The 25,056-nt window shown below is 39.1% G+C and overlaps 1 protein-coding gene across 2 annotated transcripts in view; it reads left to right on the top strand.

The window, feature by feature from the left end:
* Positions 1–25,056, top strand: part of Cip4 (formin-binding protein 1-like Cip4) — a 202,038-nt gene that overhangs the window by 79,906 nt on the left and 97,076 nt on the right. For both annotated transcript variants that reach the window (XM_083144549.1, XM_083144548.1), the window contains exon 2: positions 114–229. In XM_083144549.1, coding sequence (XP_083000675.1) covers positions 114–229 — 116 coding nt within the window. The remainder of the gene's footprint in view (positions 1–113; positions 230–25,056) is intronic.

Raw genomic sequence — 25,056 nt, 5'->3', positions numbered from 1 at the left:
CATTTAACTTGTGTGTGTATGTATAAATGTAGTAAATTAAGTAGTTGGCCACCCTGTGTAGTCGATTATTTGATAAATAGCAACACTAACCAAGTTGTTTCCTCTCGTTCCAGGACCAGTATGAGAACCTAGCGATTCACACCCAAAAAGGAATAGATTTTTTAGAAAAGTACGGTCACTTCATCAGGGATAGGTGTGCAATAGAAATAGAATATGCCACGAAGCTGAGGTAAGTTGGCAGCGTGATTTCTTTTGTTACTTGATATCTGGTAAATACAGTTAGAATTAGTGTGTCAAAAAGCTCAAAAATCAATCCGTGACTACGTCCGTACGAATCAGAATTGCTCGTTTATTAGTCTGTCGCACCTTATATGCTACAAATAGTGCGATCTACACTTAATACACTCTGATGTAAAACAAATCCACCTGACTTGCGAGATATTCTACTGTCTCTTCCCGAGATCAGCTGTATTCAGGAATTGCGCTTGTAATTGCATTAATCTGTACAATTTTAATTATTACAGGTAATGTGTGCTTTTCATTACTAACTTGACCTCCCTGATGGCGTCGTGGTAACGTCCTCCCCTTGTAATCAAAGGGGTCCAGATGTATTGTTCGGATTTAACTTGAAACTGTAGATACAGTCCCTATCTGTGCATAAAGTACACTTAAGAAACTCGTAACAAACAATTCATAGTTTACTTGCTGCATATTACACGAGACTCAAATTACAAAACAACACAATATTGCAATTTAAAGAAAACTACTTTCCAGTCAGAACACTGTAGGCTGCTGATATCACCAGGTACGTAGCTAGGGGGAGGGCTAAGGGGGCTGAAGCTCCCCCCTCGAAAACCTACAAACATCAAATTTCAATGTTATTTTTTGTAACAGAATAAAGTTATAACCATAGTAAAAAGTGCATTACATCGAAAAACCTTTAGAATATAATAGAAAAACCAAGTTATATTTTTCTGTTCTACCATTTAATCCAAAGAATAAATGGATCCACAGCTTCCAAAACTTAGTTTTCTTTGTGAGAGGTCAGAGAATATAAACTTTAAGAGTAAAATTTACCACTGTTAAAGCCTTTTTTTGAACGATTGTGTAAAATGTAATAAAAAAATACAATAACTATGATTTTCAGTACACCAACTGTACAAAATATAAGAAAAATAATGCACAACAACTGCGTTAGATATTCACTGATACGGTGGATCGAGTAGCAAAGTCTCTCCAGTTATGTAATAATAACAATAAATTCGCATTAAAATTGGTATATTTTTAATAACTTATAATAGTTGTTGTAAAATAATAATTAATATTGTAATTATTTGTACTAATCAAGTTTTATCTGTGGCCTGACCCCCTCTCCAAATTTTTCTGGCTACGGGCCTGGTATATACTGTTAGGAGGAAGGTTGCATGTTTTATCAGGTTAATTATTGCACCAAAATGGCCTTAAGGCGAGGATGGACAATTACGCACTAGTTGTGCATTTATTTCAATATCGTTGGATTGGTCACTGCTATTTAAAAAGGGGTTTAGTATGCACTCCATGTTGCAAGTGGACACTGTTTTTCAAGTTATTAGTAAGCTAGACACGATGTTTGAAAAATATGATTAATAAGTATTTACAGAATCCCATGTATTCCTTATGTAAAATCGACTTCAGCTTCAAGTTACAGCTAATCATATGGGAGTTTCGACTTTTCCTTCTACTATGACATAGTTCAATTGTCCTTTCCCATCAATGTACTTTTTCTACGACATTGGATGTTTGATATTCCCGAGAGAATGAATAAAATAATGGTCCCATAAACCTAATGCATTTCTCCTTGCCTTGCCTCATACGGCCATCCTCGCAGTGTTTCCAAACCTGATGTGCATAAAAGAGCTGCATTTCACCATTAATAGAGCTAAAGATGAATTTCAAGGAGCTATATTAACGAAGGCCTCCTAGGGTAATTTTAGGTACCAGGCAATTTATTCTTATTTTTCACCGCCTAGATTTGGCGGCATCACCCATCTCAATAATCCAATGATGTTCATATGAAATCGAAAATAAAGGATTCCCGGATAATAATATTGTCATCTTCACCTTAGCCACAGTATAAAAATAACTGGGGAGGAAAGAGGAGGTGGGTAACGCAGCCTATATATGAATATCACGTCACGTGCAAAACGTACACTCATGGCAAAGGTTGGTCTTCATGGGCCGGAGCCACTGGTGACATCATGGTGGGGCAGAGGGCGATTGCCACAGTTCAGTCAAACGAGTGCACGAAAGAGCCAGATCTGGCTCCAAAAGAGCGAAGTTGGCAACAGTGATCGGCAGCTGCCCCTGCGAGAAAGACCTAGGGGAAATTGTCCCTCCTCGCCTTAATCTGAGAATAAATTATACACACGCATACGTACGTATACATTAAGAAAACGTCGGAAGAATTATATAGATTATACGCGACAAAACATACTGTAAAACTTAAAACCCTGCATAAAAGACTTCACACCCCTGAACTTAACTACTCTACGTTGACAGATAGTGTCTCTTACAGTTTGCATTTATGATTGGCTGAGTTCATTTCACCACTCTTTAGAATGTATCATGTGCTGGATATTTGAAGTACTTGGGAGATGTTCCAGTAACCATTTCAGACTTCTTTTGGCGTAAGTTGTGACTTTTTAAAAAATCTCGCGAAATAAGTGGCCGCAGAGGAGAACATAATGCTGTGAATTTCGGAAGAAGAAATGTAGTTGAGTGAGAAGGATGAGTTTGTCTCCTCATCAATCATTGCCGACAGGTCGGAATACTCAACGGAAGAAGACATTACGAGACTATCAGATGTCATCCAAGCTGCAGGCTGTACCAGAGATTCACAGGGAAAGTCTCCCCTCCTCTCTATTTTAGTTTCCTCTGATCATTCATATCCTAGAGCTTGCATTGCCTAATCTAATTAAACTTAAGGAAGATGAGATACTTCGTGAGATATACTGTTGTGGGTTTTTAAAATAACAAGAGTGGTCAACTTCCATTGACTAAACTTATCTTTGTACCGACAATGCACAGTGCCCACGCTTTTGTGAATACATGTCATAATTTCGTGACTGCACGTCAGGTAAAACGTCACCTCCCCCGCGCACTGGCACTACACAAAATCAGTGTTGCCCTTTTCACACCTATTATTTGTCCACTGTAAGAACGAAGTCAGAATAAACAAATACACCTGGCTTGTGAAAAAAAAACATTGGTTATTACTAGAGCCCGGAAGTTCAGGCATTTATTTTAGTTAAAATAGGCAGCCAAAAAGGCATTTATAATGTGGTAAATAGGCACTAAAAATTAAAAAAAGGCAAAATAAACCGAAAAAAGGCAGATTTAGAAGTCGCTTACTTTTATCTATAATTTCTGGCAAAATCTTAAAATCTAAATTGGGAAGAGCATTTCAATTTTCTCCGACTTGATTGCACATAACTACAAGGTGCTTTCTAAGTTCTAAACATTCATTGATAGTCGTCTGTCAGAGAGAATGTTTTTCATAATAGAAAATTATCTTTCTACTTCGACAGAAGTTATTGGAGCATACATATAACAAGCTAATGTAGCTGGACTCATTTTGGTAACAGCATTTTCACCTTTTAGAATATCACAAATTGTTTTAAATTGTTTCAAGTCCTCATTTGCACTCACTACCCGTTAGCACTTTTCCGCAACAGCTCACCGCTTTTCTCCTGGCACTTCCATCATCTGCTGCATAGATTCCTCGAAGATTTTCATGGATGCTATAATTGTAATTGTCTCTGGCAATTTACCATAATGTACAAAAGTAATCTTGAATAGCACAGGAGTTTTTTTCACTTTAAGAATTGAAGCCGCTTCATTTTCTGGAAGAGCATCGATCACCTCACTGATTTTTTGAAGGTTTTTAGCATAATATATAGCTGCTGATATCCAGGTTCCCTATCTCGTCAAGACTGGTTGCTGAGGTAAACTAAGCTCAATCGCAACTTTATGAAATTTTCGGGTTCGAGAGGGAGATTTCAGAAATATTTTCTTTGTGTTCGAAATCAACCTATCCACTTCAGCAGTCAATCATGCACAAGAAATGTTAACCGAAAGGCAATATCCTGACTCAGCATGAAATACTTTTTTCTCACACTTTTCTCCTTCAGCAATGTTGAAACATGCGTGAGTTCAATATTACTTAAATAAGGCGAAAATTATTCACATAATAAACTGAAGAAAAATAAATGCCAACAACGTTTTTTGGGAGAAAAATAATGTATATGTACATTTTTTAAAAAAAAAAGTCAAATTTCATTGAAAAAGGCAAAAAAAAGGCATTATAATTAAAAATAGGCAGTGGGGTCCCAAATAGGCAAAATAGGCAAAATGAAAAGGCTTCCAAAACATTCGAAACAACATAAGAAACGTATATCCGGAAAAAATTTATCAATATATGCAGTAGATAAAAAGAGGCATTTTGCCAAACTTCCGGGCTCTAGTTATTACAATGGCAACTGCGTGGGAATAAATTGCGAAAAGGCCATGCCACTCAAAGTAGCTGCTATATTGAAATTTTGGAACCTTTTGAGCAAAATAATACCGGAACAGACTTGTAGGAAATGGAACTATTCCTCAGAAGTCATATGGTTTTGATTACATTAACTAAGTAACTAAGTGCAGTGGATGTAGAATATTTTACGTCCACTTTATGCACAGATAGGCTAATCGGGACTGGGCCTACAGTTTAAAGTGGGATACGACGCAATATGTGCCTCTACAGAACCCAGAACCCCTTGATTACAAGGCGACGACGTGACCACCACCCCATCGGGGAGGCCATGCAGTAACTTTGCACAGAGGAATATAGTGAATGTGATACTCAACATGGCTGCAATATGAAGTTACGTGATTTGATATTAGCTGTACAGCTACAACCAGGATATTTCATGGGCAAAGCTACAACCAGGATATTTCATGGGCAAAATGACACCAGAATTAACATACGAAAGAAACTACTTGTATTTCTCAGATGTCACATGGTCTCGTTTACGTTAATTTTGAGCTTACAGTGTATGAAGCTTTTAGCTATGAGGAGCAGGTTCTATCTGTGAATATATTTGGGAATAATTGTTCCTCTTTCCACGAACTATTATAATACCGGTTATTACCCATATCTAATCTACCAGTATATTTTTTATGAAATTGTATTGTTTCTCTGTGGATAAATATTGGCTCATGTTACTGGCTGATAAAGTAGATAAGATATATCCTTGACTGTAACCTTGATAGCTAAATTAACTTTCGGAAACCCTAATAAATTTCAGTTGTCGCTGTACACCCTCCGAAGAACGCAAGAATCAACAACTATCGTAAATCTGTACATCATCCGTTCCTTCATATTTCAGCGCTGAAAAAGATGGCGAATTTTATTTTGCAAAATGTTTGGGAAGCTAAGACTCGATCTGTTAAAGAAGTTTCAATTGGGTGGAACCAGTGTTTCCATGCGAGGGGAAATTTCCCGTTTTGCAGTGAAATTCGGACCGAATTTTACGCGAAAAGGGATATTCGTAAAACTAAAATTTCAGGGAAATTTGAACATATCAGATTCAATATTAGTACACATTATATTAGCTTCCAGTTTCGAATCCATATATTTTTTTCCATAGTTCCCTCGTATTTCCAATCTTTTGAATGTTATCCTATTTGTCTATTTATATATTCCTATTTTGTTTATTTTACGTCACTTTTCCACATCATCGGTTTATAAAGACGACGAGCATGAACGAGCAACGTATGAAATTATTGCTTCATTTGGTTTACTTTAAAATCAATGATAGGACATACAGAATTGTACATTCATGCCTGACCTGGTACATTTAATCCGGTAACGATCATGCATGCGACTAATTTAACATTTTTCATATATACGAGCATGTGTCAATGAAAATACTACTACTACCACTAATAAATTAACATACGATCGATGTCTTTATATCAAGAGTCCTGCCTCCGTGGTGGAGTGGTTAGTAGAGCGCTATGACCCGTGATGTCGGAGAATCTAATCGTGTCCTGGGCACGCGAGTTCCTTGTGAGTAGTGTAGCTTCATCAATTTCATCATATCATTACTCATCCTCATCTTCACGATTAGCCAAAAGTGGCAGAAAAGCGAAGTAAAATAAACCAAATCAATCAATCAATTTAGATAGAGAAAATTTGCGCGAAAAAGGGAAATTATGCCTTCAGATTGTGGCAACACTGAGAGGTACACGTCTGAGAAAACTGCATAGTATTCTCCGCTAAATCGTTTACGTAGCATCTTTCGCCAGCGTCCCACTCCACGTGCCCTGATGTTTGGCTAACAGTGCAGCTGTTCTTTGTTGCAAGGCTTACACCACGGAAAGTTTTCCTGGAACAAAGCCCTGAAATGTGATCTTGAATAAACTGACCCACGTTTGCAACATCTGTTACCTTACCAGATTGCCAGCCTTTCTCACCTTGCTGCAGTCTTTCACTGTGCCTCGCTCGTTATAAGAAAACTTCTTTGGCAGTTTGTGATGTTTCTGCATCACAGCCATGCGTTTCTGCAGATGCAAGAAGTGTATGTGCCGAGTTGCTGCTTCGGTGTGCATGTGAAGGGATGTTTGTATCGTGTTGTGCGGGATCAACAATGAGATGTGCAGATTGTCGTGCGTGCTATCTACATCCATCTCATTTTCGCATGTCCATTTTGACTTTTGATTAACACGTGGAACAATCTCTCAATGGAAAACGTGACAGGTAGTAGAAATGCTGTTGTTTCTGTTCCAGGAGCAGCGCCGCGCATAACGGTAGAGATGGGGAGAAAGCGAGTAGTCGGGGCGAAGCTGGTAGCTGCAGCCGCGTTTCTCCCTCCATTCACTTACTTCCCCACTCACGCGTTCATTGGCCGTGCCCTCTCGAGTCATTACTTGCGCAGAGGACTTGTTTCCAAAGAATTTTACAAAATATATTTTATAAATATTCGTGAGTAAAAATTTCTCTGCAAGGATATAATAGTGATAATTACAATAAAAGTAATATATTGTTATTGGTTTGTAATATTACATGATCATTATTATTACTTCTATTATTCACTTTTGTGTCAGTAGCCTGACTACTACTACAAAAAAAAAAGGAGGAGGAAATACTGTAAAATATGGCAAAATATACGACTGTCTACTTACCCCACCCTTACAAATATCGTAGGTCGCCATTGAGCATATTATGGCCAGTTGTTTACATATCAATTCTGTGTGATCTATAGGCAAGAAATTGAGATCATTGCAGTTTAAATATTGATAAATAGAGAAGTACACAATGAGAGCTAATTTGGCTTTTCTTTTGATATGAATGTCTGTTACGGGGATTGAACCCCCCCCCCCCCAGAGACCCTCCTCGCGGCACGCTAGGCGCAACGAAAACGAGTGGGTCCCTTTTAGGCGTGTATGCTTTGAAGGCGCGGATTTTTAGTGAACTGTATAATACTAATTACATGTTGCGCCGTGGCGTGAACCCCTCGGTTGTGGCAGTCAATGCACTGGATTCGCTGCGAAAGGCTACTTTAATGTCGGCGTGGGCCGCCCTCAGCGTGGCAAGAAGAGGCTATCGATCGAGGTGGCTGAACTGTCTGCCAAGAGGGTAATGTCCACAAGTTCTCCCCCTCGAAAACAATACCGCAGGTAACTGTTGACTCCTTTGAAAAAGGTCGAGTCCTGGTTGTTTCAAGCTGATATCTCGCGCTCACTTATCTATCTCGCCATTTGTCATATCTACAAAAGGGGGAGGGGTAGAAAAGGCGTTTCCTGGTTCTTTCTTAAGGTTTTAGCGACGTCTTTTACTATTGTCATTTTGTGTGTTGATAAACTCAGACAAGGAATAGGAGTGCACAATGTCAACTAGGAATTAGCTAAAGTGCTCAAATAAAAATGTCAGTGCCTCAGTGATAATGGTAAAATGTGTTGTATGCGCAAGACAGTATCTACTTATATCTTATCAGAATGGTAACAATATTTCTGCGCAGTTATTTTTTATTTATTTTGTTGGGGAGGGGGTGCAGCCCCCATAAGCTTCTGTATGGTTAATGGTAAGTCATAGAGAATCGTAGTGAACAATGATACCAAGACCGACACCATACGTTAAAATTCGCGAAAATGAGACCAGCGCCTTTGAATGAATGAATTAGGTTATTTATGTCGTGCTTCTGCCACTTTCGGCTAATCGTATATGAGAATTATTTATGATTATGACGTTGACGAATGGACGTTCATAAAGAACACCCATGCCGGGATTCGAACCCGGTATCCGTGGCGTCATAGCGCGTCACGGAACTCTGCTAACCCATCGTCATTGAGAAGATAACGACTTTTTAATCAATGCGAGACCGAGATTTTCTGTTCCAGTCTCGTGTAGTTCGATATTTCCGTACTTTAGTGTGAAATGCGAATATTTTCGATCGAACCGACGAGACAGATTTCATTTGATTTTTATTATTTAGCGTGCGTCGCTTTTGTGCCACTTCCGGCTAATCGCGACGATGAGGATAATTTGTAATGAAGGGATATTCACAAACAGCACATTTGTTCAGGTCTGGTTTAGCGCCCTGTACTAACCACTCTGCCGCGGAGGTCGTCCCGACGAAACCGAGAACGAAAAGTAACTTCCTCTGTTTGGATACGAGAAAGTAGCATATCGTTGGAGAATACAGAAAGAAGACAGAAAAGTAGCTTGTTTGACTTGCCGTGGAACTTCACCGGAAGACATTCTCGACTCCATGAGGAATTCGAATTACGACGCGTAGACTGGAGCCAAACACAACGCTCGATCTCTATTTGAGTTGAACCCTTGCCCAGTGAAACTCTGTGCCAAGCCTCCCAGTGAACTGCAGGCGCCTAAACGTGAGGGAATTTGGACTGGCAATTGACACGTTAGAAGCACGGCTTTCAAACGTTTAAACACAGCTTCTGTTTTCCCTTCCACATATGCAGATTGTGAGAATTTGGAGATATCTTCTGTACGTGGAGAACTTGTCGTTTCTGCAGGGTTCTCATTTGTAAATAAACTGAAGAAATTGTACACTGGGCTGTAATTTTATTAGCATGTATTAAACATGTATTTATGGCATGTATATATGTCAAATATAGCTCCCAACAGCAAATAAAGTGTTCACCCCAGGAATTCCCACACTTTAGTTGCAAATTTTACCCCTTGGAGCGATGTTTTTTATATACGTAAATTGTTTTTTTGCATCTTCATGTTTTTCTCTTTTTTGCATAATGCTATTTACCAAATATAGTATATGCTAATGCTGTAAAAATGATTGAGTGGTTTGGTTCTTTTCGCTTTTCTGCCTCGTTTGCTAATCGCGAAGGTGAGTGATATGATGAAATTGATGACGGGACACTCACAAAGAACACCCATGTCCAGGTCGGGACTCGAACCAGGGACCCTAAGCGTCGCAGCTCTGTGGGTAACCATTTCTCCACTGAGATCTACTACAGGCAATGAAAATAGCAGTAATAAAATCAAGAGGAAAAACAAGTAATTCTCTAACTAATTTGTATAATCTACTACCAACCTCCGTGGCGGAGTGGTTATCCTGACATCAAGTATCCCGGGTTGGAATCCCGGTTTGGGTAAGTCTGTTCTTCGTGTTTCTACATCATATCAGTCACTTATCCTTGCCAATAGCCAAAAGTGATAGAAAAGCGACGTTAAATACTATAAATCAAATTACTTATCAGTTTTAAAGTCGATTGTTTTAAAAATAGTAATTAGAAGCTAATGGCGAGCCGATTACATTTTGGACATCTGTATTGCAACCGTAATTACTGGGGCAGATCCCTTTATTGTAATGTACAGGGTGAGACAGTCAAACGGAAAGATTTGAAAAATCACAAAATATAGAGAGAGCAAATATTATGTATTTTTTTTAATATGGTGTCAGTATGATGGCGTCCTTGGTTTTGCACACATCGTCGGAGTCTCTGAGTAAATCCGAAAATAATCCACACACTCTCCATGAAACGCCTCTCCATTCAGAAAAAATAACAGTGTAGTGTGCATTATCATCTCGTGGAATCATCGGCCCTTACTTTTTCGAAAATGAACACTGTGACTGTAAACGCTGGGCGTTATGCTGGCATGTTGGTAACCTTTTTCCTTCCACCCTCGATGACTATGAACCAGATGAAGAAACACTTCCAGCAAGATGGTGTAACTAGCCGTACTGCCAGTATGTCTATGGATGTGCTTAGACTCGCATTTCCTGGTCGCCTCATCAGCAGATTCGGCGATATTCCGTGGTCTGTCCGTTCACCCTACTTGGCGGCTCCTGACTTTTTTTTCTTTGGGGTTACCTCAAATCCAAAGTGTTCAAAGAGAACCCTCCAGGAACCAGGGAATATTTTGAAGGAGCAAATTCGGCAAGAGATCCAAAATATTCCGTTGGAGATGCTACGCAGCGTCATGGGCGGATTTACTCTGAAACTCCGACAATGTGTGCAACACCAAGGACGCCCTTACTGACACCATAAATGAACAGGTACACTAGTAATTTCTACTCGTAGCCTATACAGTACATTCACGTTCAAAAATGAATAAGATTTGCTCTATTTTTTGTGATCTTCCCGTTTGACTTCCTCACCCTGTACAACGTTCAAGTTGTACTTGCTTCCATATGCACATTCGTTTATTTTTGTTATTCAGATGAAAACTGGAGGTGCGGAGAGGAGAAACACAAATTTTGACATTATTCTCTGACCGTTTTGGCCTGCTGTGGGTTGTACAGTATCTCGCTTGGTCATGATTGACAGCTGCAATAGCAGAATGACATTCGTATGAATGCCGAATGGGAAAGTGGCCAGTTCGAGAACAGAAGAAGCATGTTCAGTATGTGATTTCTGGTATGCTGCCATCAGCTGTGTTCTACTTCACTCGCTCTATATGCACTTGTACTTCTTCCTCTCGTAACCACCGAACTTGATGCTCTCTTATTTTTCTTGCTAACGTCACGGCTATCAAAAGTTTTTTGTGCCTGTACCCTTTGTACTCTGCCATGGCTAAGTGGTTTAACGCGACAAGCGAGAGAAAACTTCAGAGGTAATCATTTCTTGTCGTATCGTGATTGATGTAAAATCTTGACTGCTTGTCAGTTCATTCATTTCGGTTTGTTTTTCGGTTCAGTTCGTGAAGGCCGTCAGTAAAATTCCGATGTTTACGTTTGCAGTGTTTATGTAGAGAAAATTTTCAATTTCAAATAAGAACCTGAAAATGCAATTTTTCACAAACTGCGAATGTGAGAACGTACGGTAGGTGTTCATTTCTAAATACGTGTAGCACTTTTGCCTGAAAAGATACATGTGCCCAGGTTTCCAGTTACTTTATTAGTTGTTTTTTTTTGTTGTTGTTGTTTTTTTACAGTGAGGATCTAGAATTGATAGAAAACCAACCAAGAAAGGAGAGTCCTCCTGTGGCATCACCAGTACAAAATTAACCCTTGTTCTTGCATAGGGCGCAAAAGAAAGTGAATGAAATAGGTGGGTTTCATGTGACGTCAGGATTCGCACTGCCATCTTCGCGGCCAAGTTGTTTGTCATCTGCAAGGAAATACCCACCACGTAGAGGTCGTTACACCTGCGCCAACTGTACGTTTGTTAGTAATGTGTAAAATATCGGTAACATTGCATAAAATTTATGACAATGTCGTTCCATCTGGAAATAGCGGTAATAGCGAAGTTTTGCGGTGTACATCCATATGAACTGGACGATAGCGAAATGAAAAGGGGCCTAAACCTTTGACCAACTCTAGTTCACGTGTGTTTATTTACTTGACCCAGCTACCTGGAATCAATTTGTTTTCCTATTTATTAGTGGTTAGGATTCTTCTTGAAATATTTACGAGTAGCCTACATCCAGTACAAGGTTCCGCCATTATCGGTTTCCTTTTAAGGTTTGTTGAAGCGCTGTAATTTAAAATGTTGAGGTGCTCGAAAACAGTAATTTCACTCCTTGCTTTAACAATTTGGGATATACCGGCCTCCGTGGCAGAGTGGTTAACACAGCGTGCTACAATGCCAGGGGTTGTGGGTTCGAATCCCAACCTGAGCATGGGTGTTCTTTGTGAGTTTCGCTTTATCAGTTTCAACATATCACTCAGCCACGTCTTCACGATTAGCCAAAACCTGCATAAAAGCGAAGTAAAATAAACCAAACCAATCAGTCAATCAATTTGGGATACTTTGATAGCAGTGGGTGTTTTTCCTTGACAGTAGATACGCAAAGCCTACTATCTACTACCGGCACCTTTTCTCATGTATCGAATAACAGTTAATAACAGTTTGTGTTAACGAACGAAATATAATAAATAATCAAGTACAATTATCAAGATTATCATTTTTATCGTCAAACTTGTCGGAAGTATCAGCACTTTTCTACCAAAAAAACAAGGAAACACTATTGCTAGTATGATTAAACACACCAGTTCGATCAATTTGTACAAAATGTCACAGAGAAAGGTGGCAGGCATATGAACACACTGTAATGTTTGCTTTGTTCATTAATGTGAGCACGATTTACTTTCGCCAACCAGACGACGCGGTATCTTCTGGTCAACAATTATCGGGCCGTGAAGCACACCTTCTGTTCGTTCTCGAAAAATTCGAGGATAAACGTGAGTTTCTGTTAAACAGCCGAATTCTGCACAGTGCCATCGTAAACAAGGTTGAAATCTCCCGCTCGCCCGCTTGAATTCCGTATGCTTACAATCATGGCTGCTCGATCCCACAATGCAACAGTTTGTGACGTAGATGAAACACCTATAGTACCTTACTGTGGCATTCCCAAACGCCAAGGTTTCTTTCCCAAGCAACGTTTGGGCAAGATCAATCTTCTCTTACGTTCAAATATTAGGATTTACCCGATGCCGATGAATTGGTTAATTTTATTTACCGACAACAGCCGATACTTTCCGATGTTTTGATCATTCGCGGGTTCCTCAAAAATCTACACAACCGCGAAAACAAACCGCGCATAAATTAATTTAAATGTCGTAGAAGGAATTATAAACAGATTTAACGTTTCAGATTTTGGAAGGTCGTTGCGGTTTCTCGAAAGGAGAGAAAATTTGGAAGACGACTTTTCTGACACAGCCCAATGGTCCAGGGTAATATTTAAAGGGAATGTGAGAAGTATTCTCCTCCTCTGGATACTGCATCCCTCTTGTAATTTTTAGCCATTAGCGGAATGTGTATACACAAACAGTGCTTTTTTCGGGTGGTCCTCACCGTCACATTTGTAAGGGTGAAAATAAAACTAATATCGTATTTTAACGAGAGAAATGTGTGTGCGTATGTCACTACACACACACACACGCCACAATATTTTGAGTTAGATGATGAACACAATAACAAACCAATTGGAGTACCGGAACTTTTCTTCCAAGAAAAAAAATACAACTTGTGTGTGTGTGTCCCGGTGTATTGAAAGAAGTTACTTGAATTTCTTCAGTTACCAAACTGGTTAAAGCAGTACCGATGGTCTTTTATGAACGGTGAGGATTCCTTCGTAACTCTCCGAGAAATTCGAGTGGTACGTAACCTTTAAGCTGTATCCCCGCCTCCGAAACAGCACGTCAGCCCCGCATTAAGAAGTGATTTAAGGGTGCCACGGAATGTCTTAAAGACGTGCGAGTGCAAAGCGTACGCAATACCCGGAACACGCATAACCATTATTCTGCAATTAGAGCCGTATTCGTACCCGGAAGCGTGCAGATCGTACGAGGGTGTGTCCGGAAGAAGGAGAAGAGGTGGGTTGGTGACTGTGTGTCTGTCCAGATCATATTGATCTACTTCCTCCGGAGCTTGCGTGGTTCCCGTCTCCCCCTTTTTACCCCCTCCGCCTCTTTTTGAAGCACGCCTGTCGGTTGATGCATTCACGTTATTCCGGCAAGGCGAAAACGGGGGGAATGCGGTATTTACGAGCATGCAGTTGGCGAACTGCTGTTGTAACGGAACAATGAAAATAAGTCCAATTTCCTATTTAGTAATTCTTGTGCTTTTTGCGTAATATTTAGAGCTAAAAGACACATTTCATTGGATTCGTACCAAGAGAAGGTTTATGACAAGGATAAGAAATGCAGAAAAATAAGAATATTACAATAGTGAGATTGCAAGTGCAGATTAATGATGTTGCTTTGTAATGAATGGAAAGTCTGCTCAAGATTTGCCCATGGTGCCTAGATGTGGCATAATAATACCTTAAGACACATCATACGGTTGGTTAAACATATTTTTTTCAACCACATTTGAAATACTTGTATTTTGTGGTTCTTATCAAATAATCAAGGCTATTGGATGTAGAGGCCAGGGCTGGAGCCTCCACACACCCCTCTTAACTCGGACCTGTTCTCCGTCATGATATCGTGGGAATGTAAAGTGGGTAAGGATCATATTACCTAATAGGTACAACGAAAACCTTGGTGATCGACAAAACATTGTCAGCAGAAAAACTTTTCGACGCCCTCTGTATGTGGTTTTACGAGTATTGTAAGTAACGAGAAGATATTAGAAACCAATTCATTGCCATCCTCCCTCCCCCAAGAAGTACATATTCACCATCTGCCGCTAAGAAACCTCAGCTGCGTGCAAGATGCTTAGGAAAGGACATTTTTATCTAATCAGCCCTATGCAAATACTAGATTTAGCAGCCTCATGCTAGCAGTGATCCATAAAGTAAACTGTTGCAGCTCTCTCAAAGATAGTCGAGATCCTCTTTGAACGCAAGCTGAGCTCTTTTTAGTAGCGTTTCTGCCGTATCACGTCCAAAATGTATTTGCTCATGTACAGGGCTTGACGCAAACCTTATCCAGTAACATTTCGCAGTCTGTAAGAATTCAGAAACCTAAAAATTCAGTACAGTGAGAGTAAAATGCGAAATATGCAACAATTTACCAAAACTTGTAAATAAAATGACGTCAGTATTTGCAAATGATAACAAATTTACTTTTGAGCTACGTACTGATACGGTGGATGTTTTTTTATATATATATACAGCCTGTAATCTTATCTTCAGACTTGATATTGCAAGTTATTTACGTAATTGCCGATATGTAAACTGTCTTGTAGACACTGACTGAAAGTAATTGACTTCGTATCTTATCACCGTGCATTCTGAAGTGACAGCTTTAGTTATATTTTAATGTCGTGTTTTAAATATAGGCTGTAGTTCAAATAAAAACTTCTACATAGAATAATAGCTGATCAGGTTTTTACTTACTTATCTATGGACTGAACCTAACTTTACATGCAAGCACCGTATCTTGATGTATGAGAACTTTGTTAATGTAACGTAATGTCCCTGGGCATTAAAACGCACAGAACTTGAGCGCTCTCCCGAACTCGTGTAAATTTAAGCACGGTTTCATTAAATGCGACAAAAGAAAGCAAATTTTGGCTGTTTTTTCCTTTCCAGTTCATCTTTCATCAGGGTCATTTCACGCCATTTCAACGAGGTCATAACACCCACCAACTCCGATTTCGATGAAATTTGGTATACACCCTTCCCTTGTGGTTGAAATAAACTCCCTATTTTTTTTTCAATGTCTCAAACGGTCTTCATTTTACAGCACTTTGAAATGTCATTAAATCAGTGTTGTCCGTGACTCTTGAGACCCTCGGCACAAGATACCCTTGCTTACATTTTATTTATTTTATCCTCAACCAATGATCAGATCTCTCTGAAATTTTACACAAAGTTCAACGAAACAATGACGATTTCAGAAAAAAATACATGAGCACTTAAAAAGTTTTACATATGCCTATAAAAGGACTAATAATGGACTTGTAGCCTAATTTTTGTGGGGAAAACTAGGTTACGAAAATCTGAATTTTCATCATGTGGGTATGATGGAACCAAAAGGTTTTGATGTTGAAAATCATTGCAAAGACATGCTCTTTCTCTACAAAAAAAATTGTTTGGTTTTTTTATTCCTTCTTACAAAAAGTTTACGTTTTTTGGACATTACCTAGAATTTCAGGTTCAATCCGTACCAAATGGTCCAGCACTGGTCGCTCGACCATTTTTAAAATTTTTCATTTGTTTGTCGTTGTAACTCCTGTACAAGGGTAGTTCAAAACAGGCATTATTTTTCTAAAACTAGACTTCTTTTGAAAATTGCGGCCATTTTTGTTTCATGACTTGCAACTTGCAACATTTTTGGCCTATGCAGACAGTCGCGATAATTATGATAACTCAGCTAAGAAAAATTACAGAAATCTGGGGTGAAAAACATTGTTCTCAGTACATTTCAGGCTACATTTTATGTTCAGTATCTTTTTTCACCACATCTAATGCAAATGGCTGAAATTTAGGGTCAAAATCTCCGTATCGGAGTTGTTAGAGCAGGCGCGCTACGACGCCAGGGTGTCCCGGGCTCAAATCCCGACCTGGCCACCCAGATGCCGCAATGGTAACGTCGTGACCTTGTAATCCAGGGGCCCTGGGTTCTATACTTTGTGGTGGCACATAGTGGTTCCGATCTCATTTTAAACCGCAGGTCCTGTCCCGAGTACTCTTTCTGTGCGTAAAGTTGACTTAAGACAAACTCGAATCCCGGCCTGAACGTGGGTGCTCTTTGCGAGTGTCCCTTCATCAATGTCATCACTCATCCCCATCGTCAGGATTATCCAAAATCTGCAGAAAAACTACGATAAATATGAAAACATACAAATGCAGTGTGTTTAAAGAAATTAACATCATTTCAGATGCTAATATCTCGGTAACTACATAGTAAAGGTAAAGGAAACCACATCTCAATAAGATTTCTGCATAAAAATTTGAATAAGAAATTGAAAGGTATGTGGACGTCTCAGATGATTGTTCACAAGTGTTTAATAGTACCTGTAAAGACAAAAGCATACCACATTAGAAATTGAATTTTGAGGTGTTTCTACACACACTGCTAAATTTTCAGATCATTTGCACGAGAGTTTGTACCGTTATTAGATTACGAAATGATATCAAATTATTTGAAACATCGGGTATATAAGGGAAATGCAAGTGATACAAGTCCATCCTTGTAGGGCGGGAGCCTGCAAGAGTGACCCATCGAATTCCATATCTCATCATAATTCATGTCACTGCAGGGTCGTACGCATGGAGCCGTTGCCTTCCTATAGACCGGAATGTCCGTTGCGCTGACCTTGAAGTGTGATGGGAATGACAAACGGACCGGGACACACCGCGAAATATTGTCTTCAGCAGCCAAGGGCTTTGATTGGGAGTTTCAAATAGTAATTTCCGTTTGTGTAACGTTCTCGGGGGGCGTACTCTCTCCTCCCCTTTCTTCTCACACACAGTGGCGCAGAGCAGTGGTTCTCAGCCTTCGTAGGGCTGCGGCCTGGCATTTTTTTTTAAGTAGATTTCCCGAACCTAACAATTTTAGTCGTAAATATCTCTGGTTTTTAAAAATGTATACGTTAATTAATATGAATAGGCTGAACTTCGCCCATGAATAAAGAAATTTAATATTAATAAATAAATTATGGCATATTCATAGAAAGCATAAGTTCGATTGTGTCTCGGTTTGTTGACAAATATAGTGAGCCACGAATAAGTAACCCAGCTCCACAGTACCTCATGCCAACATTTATCATTCATTTAAACAGGCACCATTTCCAGCATCTCTTGTGGCAAGTGAGTATGTTACCAAACCTTTAGAAAGAAATTATTATTGTAATAACTGTAATAATGGTAATAGTAAAGTAGTAGTTATACGTTATCCACTTGCTGGTTGTTTCAGTCTGGGGCTACTTTTTCGTGGCCCACTCTGTACATTTTGCTTTAAATTAGATGTCGACTATATCTAATGGAGTATTTTACTTTTTAATGGCCATATCATTAAGGTAATTTCGGACACCGACAAATTTCAATTAATCAGAATATTTCCAGATCAACGTATTATTTAATGAAAATTTCTGCGTAAACTGAACTAAGAAAAAGTATGTACAAGAGGCAATTATTCATTTAATAACACATCATGTTTGAAATACGACGATACCGAAAATATTAAATACATTGAGTAACTGAAATTATAAAATTACTTTTTTAAAACTTGTTTCATTTTGGTACTTGTTTTCAATAAGGAATCTCAGTTTTTCTTGTCAACTGGAATGGCATTTAAGTTAACTGAGAGAGAGCCTATTTCGCCATAAGAAAAACATTTCGTTGGTATTAACATGGAGAGATTTGGATATAAACAACTCCTTAAGTTAGAAAGTTAACGAGAAAGCCTTGCTGTAAAGCCATGGACACTTCTGGCTTGTAACAGTTCCATTCAAAGCTAATGGTGTCGTTACAACCCAGAAGTGTCGGTGACTGTAAATGGATAAAAGTCACAGAAAAAGTTGCGATTCGAGTTTTTCACAGTGCTTGTCGTGATATCCACGTCGCGTATTTCGAATACTAGATTAACCGCAACGTGAACATCAAGGGAATTTTGCTAATAAGATAGTGAACAAACACTGCAGCTGCGGCCTTGGTGAATGCCGTCTGAGAAAGTAACCGATAAAACGACCTGACATTGTAGCACCAGTCGCCACGTGCTTGCTGGCTCCTGTCACCGAAGGACTCGGTAACCAGAACTTTCGACACCGGAGAGAACTGTGGCCTTCATAACTTGAATCCAGTGTGGACACTTTTGCAAAGTTTGATTCGAGAAATAGTGTAAAAGGGAGAATGAGAAACGTTGTTGTTGATGTAAAATTTCCGCAATAATTAGATTACAAGAAAGCTTCTTTTTTGTTGTAGAGATTGGATCTGCGATTTCAGAGAGAGAGGTTCTGTGAATTCAAAGCTACCACATTAGCGTAGCATTTAGACAAATCTTCGCCTGTGTTAACATAGGGTGTACAATCTTGCATATACTAGAGGCCTCCCCTCCCCCCCCCCCCCCAGGATATACCCCACTCCCCAGAACTTCAGTCCTAAAGTGTATTATATATTTAATTAAAGTTGCAAGTTTATTTTATTACAATTACCCAATTTATTACGAAACTCATTTTTATGCAGTTTTTTTGTCTGAAATGTTCCGGCACTCAAAATACTGTATGTTCATAAATTGTCATGCATGTTTCTATCGTTAAAATAAAGTACTATTTTTTAATATATTATTTTTCTCACGTACTGCATATCGTTGCGTACCACTAGAAAAAAACTGTTTTTTATGTAATAATAATAACACTGAATAGTGAACAATATTTCTTTCGTGCACATATCTCATGAAATTTGTCATATTGAGCATTTGTCCAACCGTAGAGAGAAGAAAAATGGATATGTTTTACACAAGGTCCATTCAATAAATAACCGGAAAAGTTGTATAAAAAATCGAAAATACGATCATGTTTGGTGTTTCTTTGTTATTTTGTGGTGGCGTCCTAGAACTATCAACAGATGGGCCTGGTGGGAATCGGTGAAACAAGATGGCGGCACCCTTGCAGGTTTGCACCAACTCGGAGCAGCGAAGAGTCGTTAGATTTCTGTTAGCTCAAGGATTGAAACCAATCGAAATTCACCGTCGGATGACCGTGCAATATGGTGAAAGCTGTTTTGAGTCGAACACAAGTGTACGAGTGGGCAGAGAAGTTCAAACAGGGTGTAACAAGTGTTCAAGATTCGCCACGTCCAGGACGCTCTGTCTCTGCAGTCATGGAGAACAACATTGCGAGAGTTGACGAGTTGATACGGTAAAACAGGCATATTACGGTGAGTGAGATTGCATCAGAGATGAACGTTAGTGTCGGATCAGCCCACCATATTGTTCATGACGTACTGATCTTCAAGAAAGTGTGTGCGAGGTGGGTTCCAAAACATTTGACACCAGAAATGAAAGAAAGGCGCATGGATGTGTGCTGGGAGCTTTTGTGACAGTACGAGGCTGAAAGGGGAGGCATTTCTTCATCGTATTGTCACGGGAGATGAAAGTTGGGTACATTTTTACGAACCTGAACGAAAGCGTTCTACAGTGGAGTGGCGAGATTCTTCATCTCCCAAGACCCAAGAAGATGCGAGCTGAAAGAAGTGCTGGTAAGGTGATGTTGACTTTGTTTTGGGATCATAAGGGAACAATTCTTGAACATTACATGCCGAGAGGTCAAAATGTAAACAGTGTGACATACGCAAACATGCGTGAAAATTTAAAACCAGCAATTTTGAAGAAGCGACGTGGTCTGGTGTCCAGTGGCGTCCTGTTACTGCATGACAACGCGAGACCACACACTGCTAGTCACATTAGCTACCATCAATGACCTAAAGTTCGTCTGGTTACCCCCACCCCCCGTATTCCCCGGATCTGGCACCTTCAGATTATCACATTTTGGCCCACTTAAAGACGCTCTTAGTGGCTCAAGGTTCGAGGATGATGGAGACGTCCAGGCAGCAGTGCATGCCTGGTTACGCACACGCCCAAAAGAATTCTTTTCACGTGGAATTGGGAGGCTTGTCGAGCGCTGGCGCAGATGCATTGAACTTGAGGGGGGGACTACGTTGAATAATAATCATGTGTTGTATTCCATTCTAATAACACTGATGAACAAATTCAAACTTTTTTTTGCTCCTTTGAACGAAAATAGGTGATTATTTATAATTCGACCCCGCTGAATCCAAATCTGAAAGTAGAAATGCTGTATCACCTATAGTTTTCCCTGGATTTTCATATTTTGTTTCTAATAAAAATTTAATTCCCTTTGAAATAATACATCGAAATTTGAAATTATTTTTGTTTGTTTGCTCATGAAATAAGATTTAAATATTGAAGTGAATAACTATGAAATATAAAAAAAATAAAAAATATATATAGGACCAATTTTGACTGTTCAATTAAGAAATTTCATGCAAAAAATGGAAAAAAAAAACACATTTTTACTCACATTTTCAAAATTTCTTTCTTGAACTCTGCCGTTTGTAACTGCCACCAGAAACCTCTTCCTTGAGGTTCCAACAGTAGTCTGCTAACATGTTCTGTACCGATTTTCCTGCATATCGTTTCTCCATGACAGAAATATCCTGGTGAAATCTCTCGCCGCTTTCGTCACTAACCGCGCCCAAGTTAGGGGGGAAAAGTCCAAATGCGAATGTAAAAAGTGAATTTTCAAGGACATATTGCACCCCATGCGCTGATAACACTTCAACAAGTTCTTAACAAGTTCCTTGTAGTTGTCAGATTTCACATTTTCAAGAAAATTACAGCATACTTGTCTGAAAGCTAACCATGAGCATTTCTCTTTTTCTGTTAGCAATTCCACAAAGTTGTCATCATGAATGATCTCACGGATTTGCGGCCCAATAAATATGTCTTCTTTTAACTTACTATCATTGAGTTTAGGAAATGTTTTTCTCAAGTACCCAAAACCCTCACCGTTTTTATCCAAAGCCTTAACAAAATTTTTCATCAACCCTAACTTTATATGCAACGGTGGTAACAAAATCTTGTCTTTCTCAAGTAGAGGGTGATTCCTAACACTCTTCTCTCCAGGAATTAAGTTTTTCCGTATGGGCCAATCCACAATGTTGTAATGTTTATCTTTTGCCCGGCTGTCCCATTCGCAAAGAAAGCAACAAAATTTTGTAAACCCAGACTGCATGCCTAACAGTATACCAATCATTTTGAGGGCTCCGCATATCTATCAACCATATTTTTCATAATTTATCACTTTTAATATTGTATCCATATTTTCATGTTTCCTTCATGGTGGAAGAATAGGCAAGGGGTACTGATGGGTATATATTCCCATTATGCAACAATACTACTTTCAAACTATTCTTAGATGAATCTAAAAATAGTCTCCACTCGTTTGGGTTGTGACTCCTTCCAAGTTTTTGCAGAAGGCCTTCTACATCATTGCAGTAAGTTAACTCATTACTAACAGAAAAAAAAATGTGTCAGTGACTGTTGGCGTTTCCGATATGACACCTTAACACCATCTTGTAATAAATTTCACCCTCGGAGACGAGAACCTAATAATTCCGCTTGAACTTTAGAAATGTTGAGGTCTCTGACTAGATCATTTAGTTCGGATTGGGAAATAAAGTGAGGTATATTTGGATCTGGAAAATTTGGAATGGTGTTTGAATATGAGGGTCCAGGTTCGTCATCTGGAGAAGCACTGCTTGGTTCTGTTTCATCCACTGTCCATTCTTTAGGAGGCTTAGGAATTGGTATAAAATCATGACTCATAGGTTTATTGACTGAAGGAACATCAGGATAAAATATAGAATGTTTTGATTTTGAACTATATCCCACTATGTTTGTTAAACAGAAGTAACAATCCGTAGTATGATCTTTCTGTTCTGGCCATTAAGTCAACCACGTATAGTTCGCGAACAATTACAACAAATTTTACCTGGTGCCCAGCTTCTTCCCTCGTCTATTTTACTTCCAAAATACAACTCATATGTTTTTTTCACTATAGGAGTGATAGTATTTCTCTGTGACTTCGGAGTAAATTCCCCACAAACATAACAAAACAAGTTCGGGATATTCACACATTTGCGTGACATGGCGAACTCATTAATTGAGTTATAATATATTTCTTTAAAAAACAATTATGAATGCTCTGATCGTTTTGTTAAAATACAACTTACACTTCACTTCACTATACACAATATTACATTCACAATTTCACGAACATACACAAACATAAAATACGGCTACTCGCGAAGTTATCGGAAAGGAAGTTAAGACTCGACTAACCCACAAAAGAACAAATTTTAACAGAGAAACAGTAAATTACTCTACTGACAGATGTTTCCTCCACGAAATATTAAGTGCCAGTCATAAACACACAAGGTCGCTAATAGGTTCATATCCATTTGCTAGGAATCAAGCGTTAAGCCGGATGCGGAGCAGGGTGCGCAGACCTGAAACCATAAAACTATAAAATGTGGGTGTTCTGCAAAAACTTTAGGTGATACAGGAAAACGGATGCGATATTCGTTATCAGCACATCTGAATACATAAAGATCACTTAGTTTTATTTAAAGGAGTATTTCATTGTTTATCAGTGTAATAGATTCTGTACAAAAAAATATTTGCCGTTATTTATTGAATGAACCTTGTATTAAGAAGTTTTGTATTGACTATAACTATTGTTACGTTTTTATCTCTGCCAAGCAGTAGATCGTTTAGATTTTAGTGTTTATTTAATAATTGATAGTCTATTAGATGATAACATTTCAACGTTCCGCGGACCACAGATTAAGAACCACTATGTTGTCGTATCACGCCATAGCTGGTGAGAAAACAATGCAAGAACAATTCTATTTAACAGGACCTTGTCGTTATTTTAAGTAAAAAGTTTTGTTTTTTACGTGCCTTTGGGAAAGAAATTAGTTTTCTCCCTTTTTTTTCAGAATCAAGGGAGTAGGTCATGTACCTTTCTTCCATGCGACAATCAAATTAGAACAACATTTTTATTGCATTCCACGAAGCATTGTGAGCTTTAGTAGGCTAAGCGTGCGTTCGCCTTTTCTCTTTCTGGCCAGAGTGTCTGAGGTTGGGCGAAGCCAAACGCTTTTGTGGTTTCATTTGAGCTTCCATGGTTAAATGTGACTGCAAATGCCATCGTTAAGCATTCCGCTGTCTGTGATATTTAAAGGTGCGCTGTACCACCTGAACTTTCGTAAATGTGAACTTTCTTGTTTTCCAAGAGATTGGTTTGTTGTTTACTCTGTTAGGAGATTGGATTATCTTTCGAGAACGAGATCACTGTTTAAAAATCGGAGCATGAACGAGACTTGCCGAGATGTGACAAGTCTCGTTCAGAACGAGGTAAATCGAGGCGAGATGTAGATTTTGGAGTCCGAGAGCCTTGTCTGTTTCGAGAATTATTGAAAAATCTCGACCTGCGTTTATTTTACTTCGCTTTTCTTCCACTTCTGTCCAATTGGTGAAGATGAGGATAAGATGGTATGATGAAATTGATGAAGGGACGTACATTCACAAAGAACACATACGTCCAGACCGAAATTCGAACCCGGTACCTCTGGCGTCATAGCGCGCTGTCCCAACCACTTCCCCACGGAGGTCGGCTAGTAAGGAGTCGAATAGAACTGGAATCTGGCAGTGAACCTCGTCTCGCAACAATCTCAATCACATTATACCGTGTGTTTAAAAAAGAATGAACCGATTTGAAGTAATTATATTTAATAATAAAAGATGTTATAGGTACCCAACAAATTACAAAGTATTAAGTAAGTCATCGAGTTTCACTCGGCGTATTATAAATGCTATATGCCTTCCATCTGCATCAAGACAATGGCTGAATTCGTTCCAAACGCGTCTAAGAGTGTCTTCTTCTTTCACAGAATTTACTGCATCCCGTGATTCTGTCCTTGAGCTCATCCAAGTCAATGGGTAATGGTGGAACAAAAACACGTTGTTTTACGTTTCACCACAAGAAAAAGTCGCAGGGTGTAATGTTTTGCTGAATTGGAGAACACAAAATAGGTGCATAGATGCCATGTGCGTCTATTTGGGTGCTGCTTGAATTATCTAGCGACAGTCATTTAAAACTCAGGCCACGGCGGTTCAAGTGGTGCAAGTTACATTCACTGGCGATGCGTGGTTGCATAGATATAAGGTTTATAAAATCGGGTCATTCTTTTTTAATAGAAATTCTTGTGGCAGAAAATCAGGTTTATCAGGGGAAAATAAATTCATTGCGAACTCCATAGAGTTCTGTTTTAAGTTCCCGTTAAAGTTAAATAGGGATTAGATCACGTAATAATCGGATTGAATCTGAACGTTCTGGTTGGAGTAATCTGATAGCATGGTTTGCTTAGTAATCAAACGTAATACCCTGTTTTGTTCTTGGGTTCACCTTCCCCGTATCACAATGCAAACTACTCGGTATCTTTGTCACACATGCTCACTCGTCGCTAAAGAAAGCCTGATGGCGTTTCCTGGAAGTCCGTCCGTCGACCTAGAAGCTTTGAGCAACGTATTTCTTTCTGCGCAGCGGAAGTCGCCTGCGTTCGCAGTTTTC

The sequence above is a fragment of the Lepisma saccharinum genome, chromosome 23 (genome assembly GCF_977018435.1).
Source record: "Lepisma saccharinum chromosome 23, izLepSacc3.1, whole genome shotgun sequence".
NCBI classification, from domain to species: Eukaryota; Metazoa; Arthropoda; class Insecta; order Zygentoma; family Lepismatidae; genus Lepisma; species Lepisma saccharinum.
The sequence above is the reverse complement of the archived record's forward strand: the minus strand, read 5'-3'. Positions and strand labels throughout refer to the sequence as shown.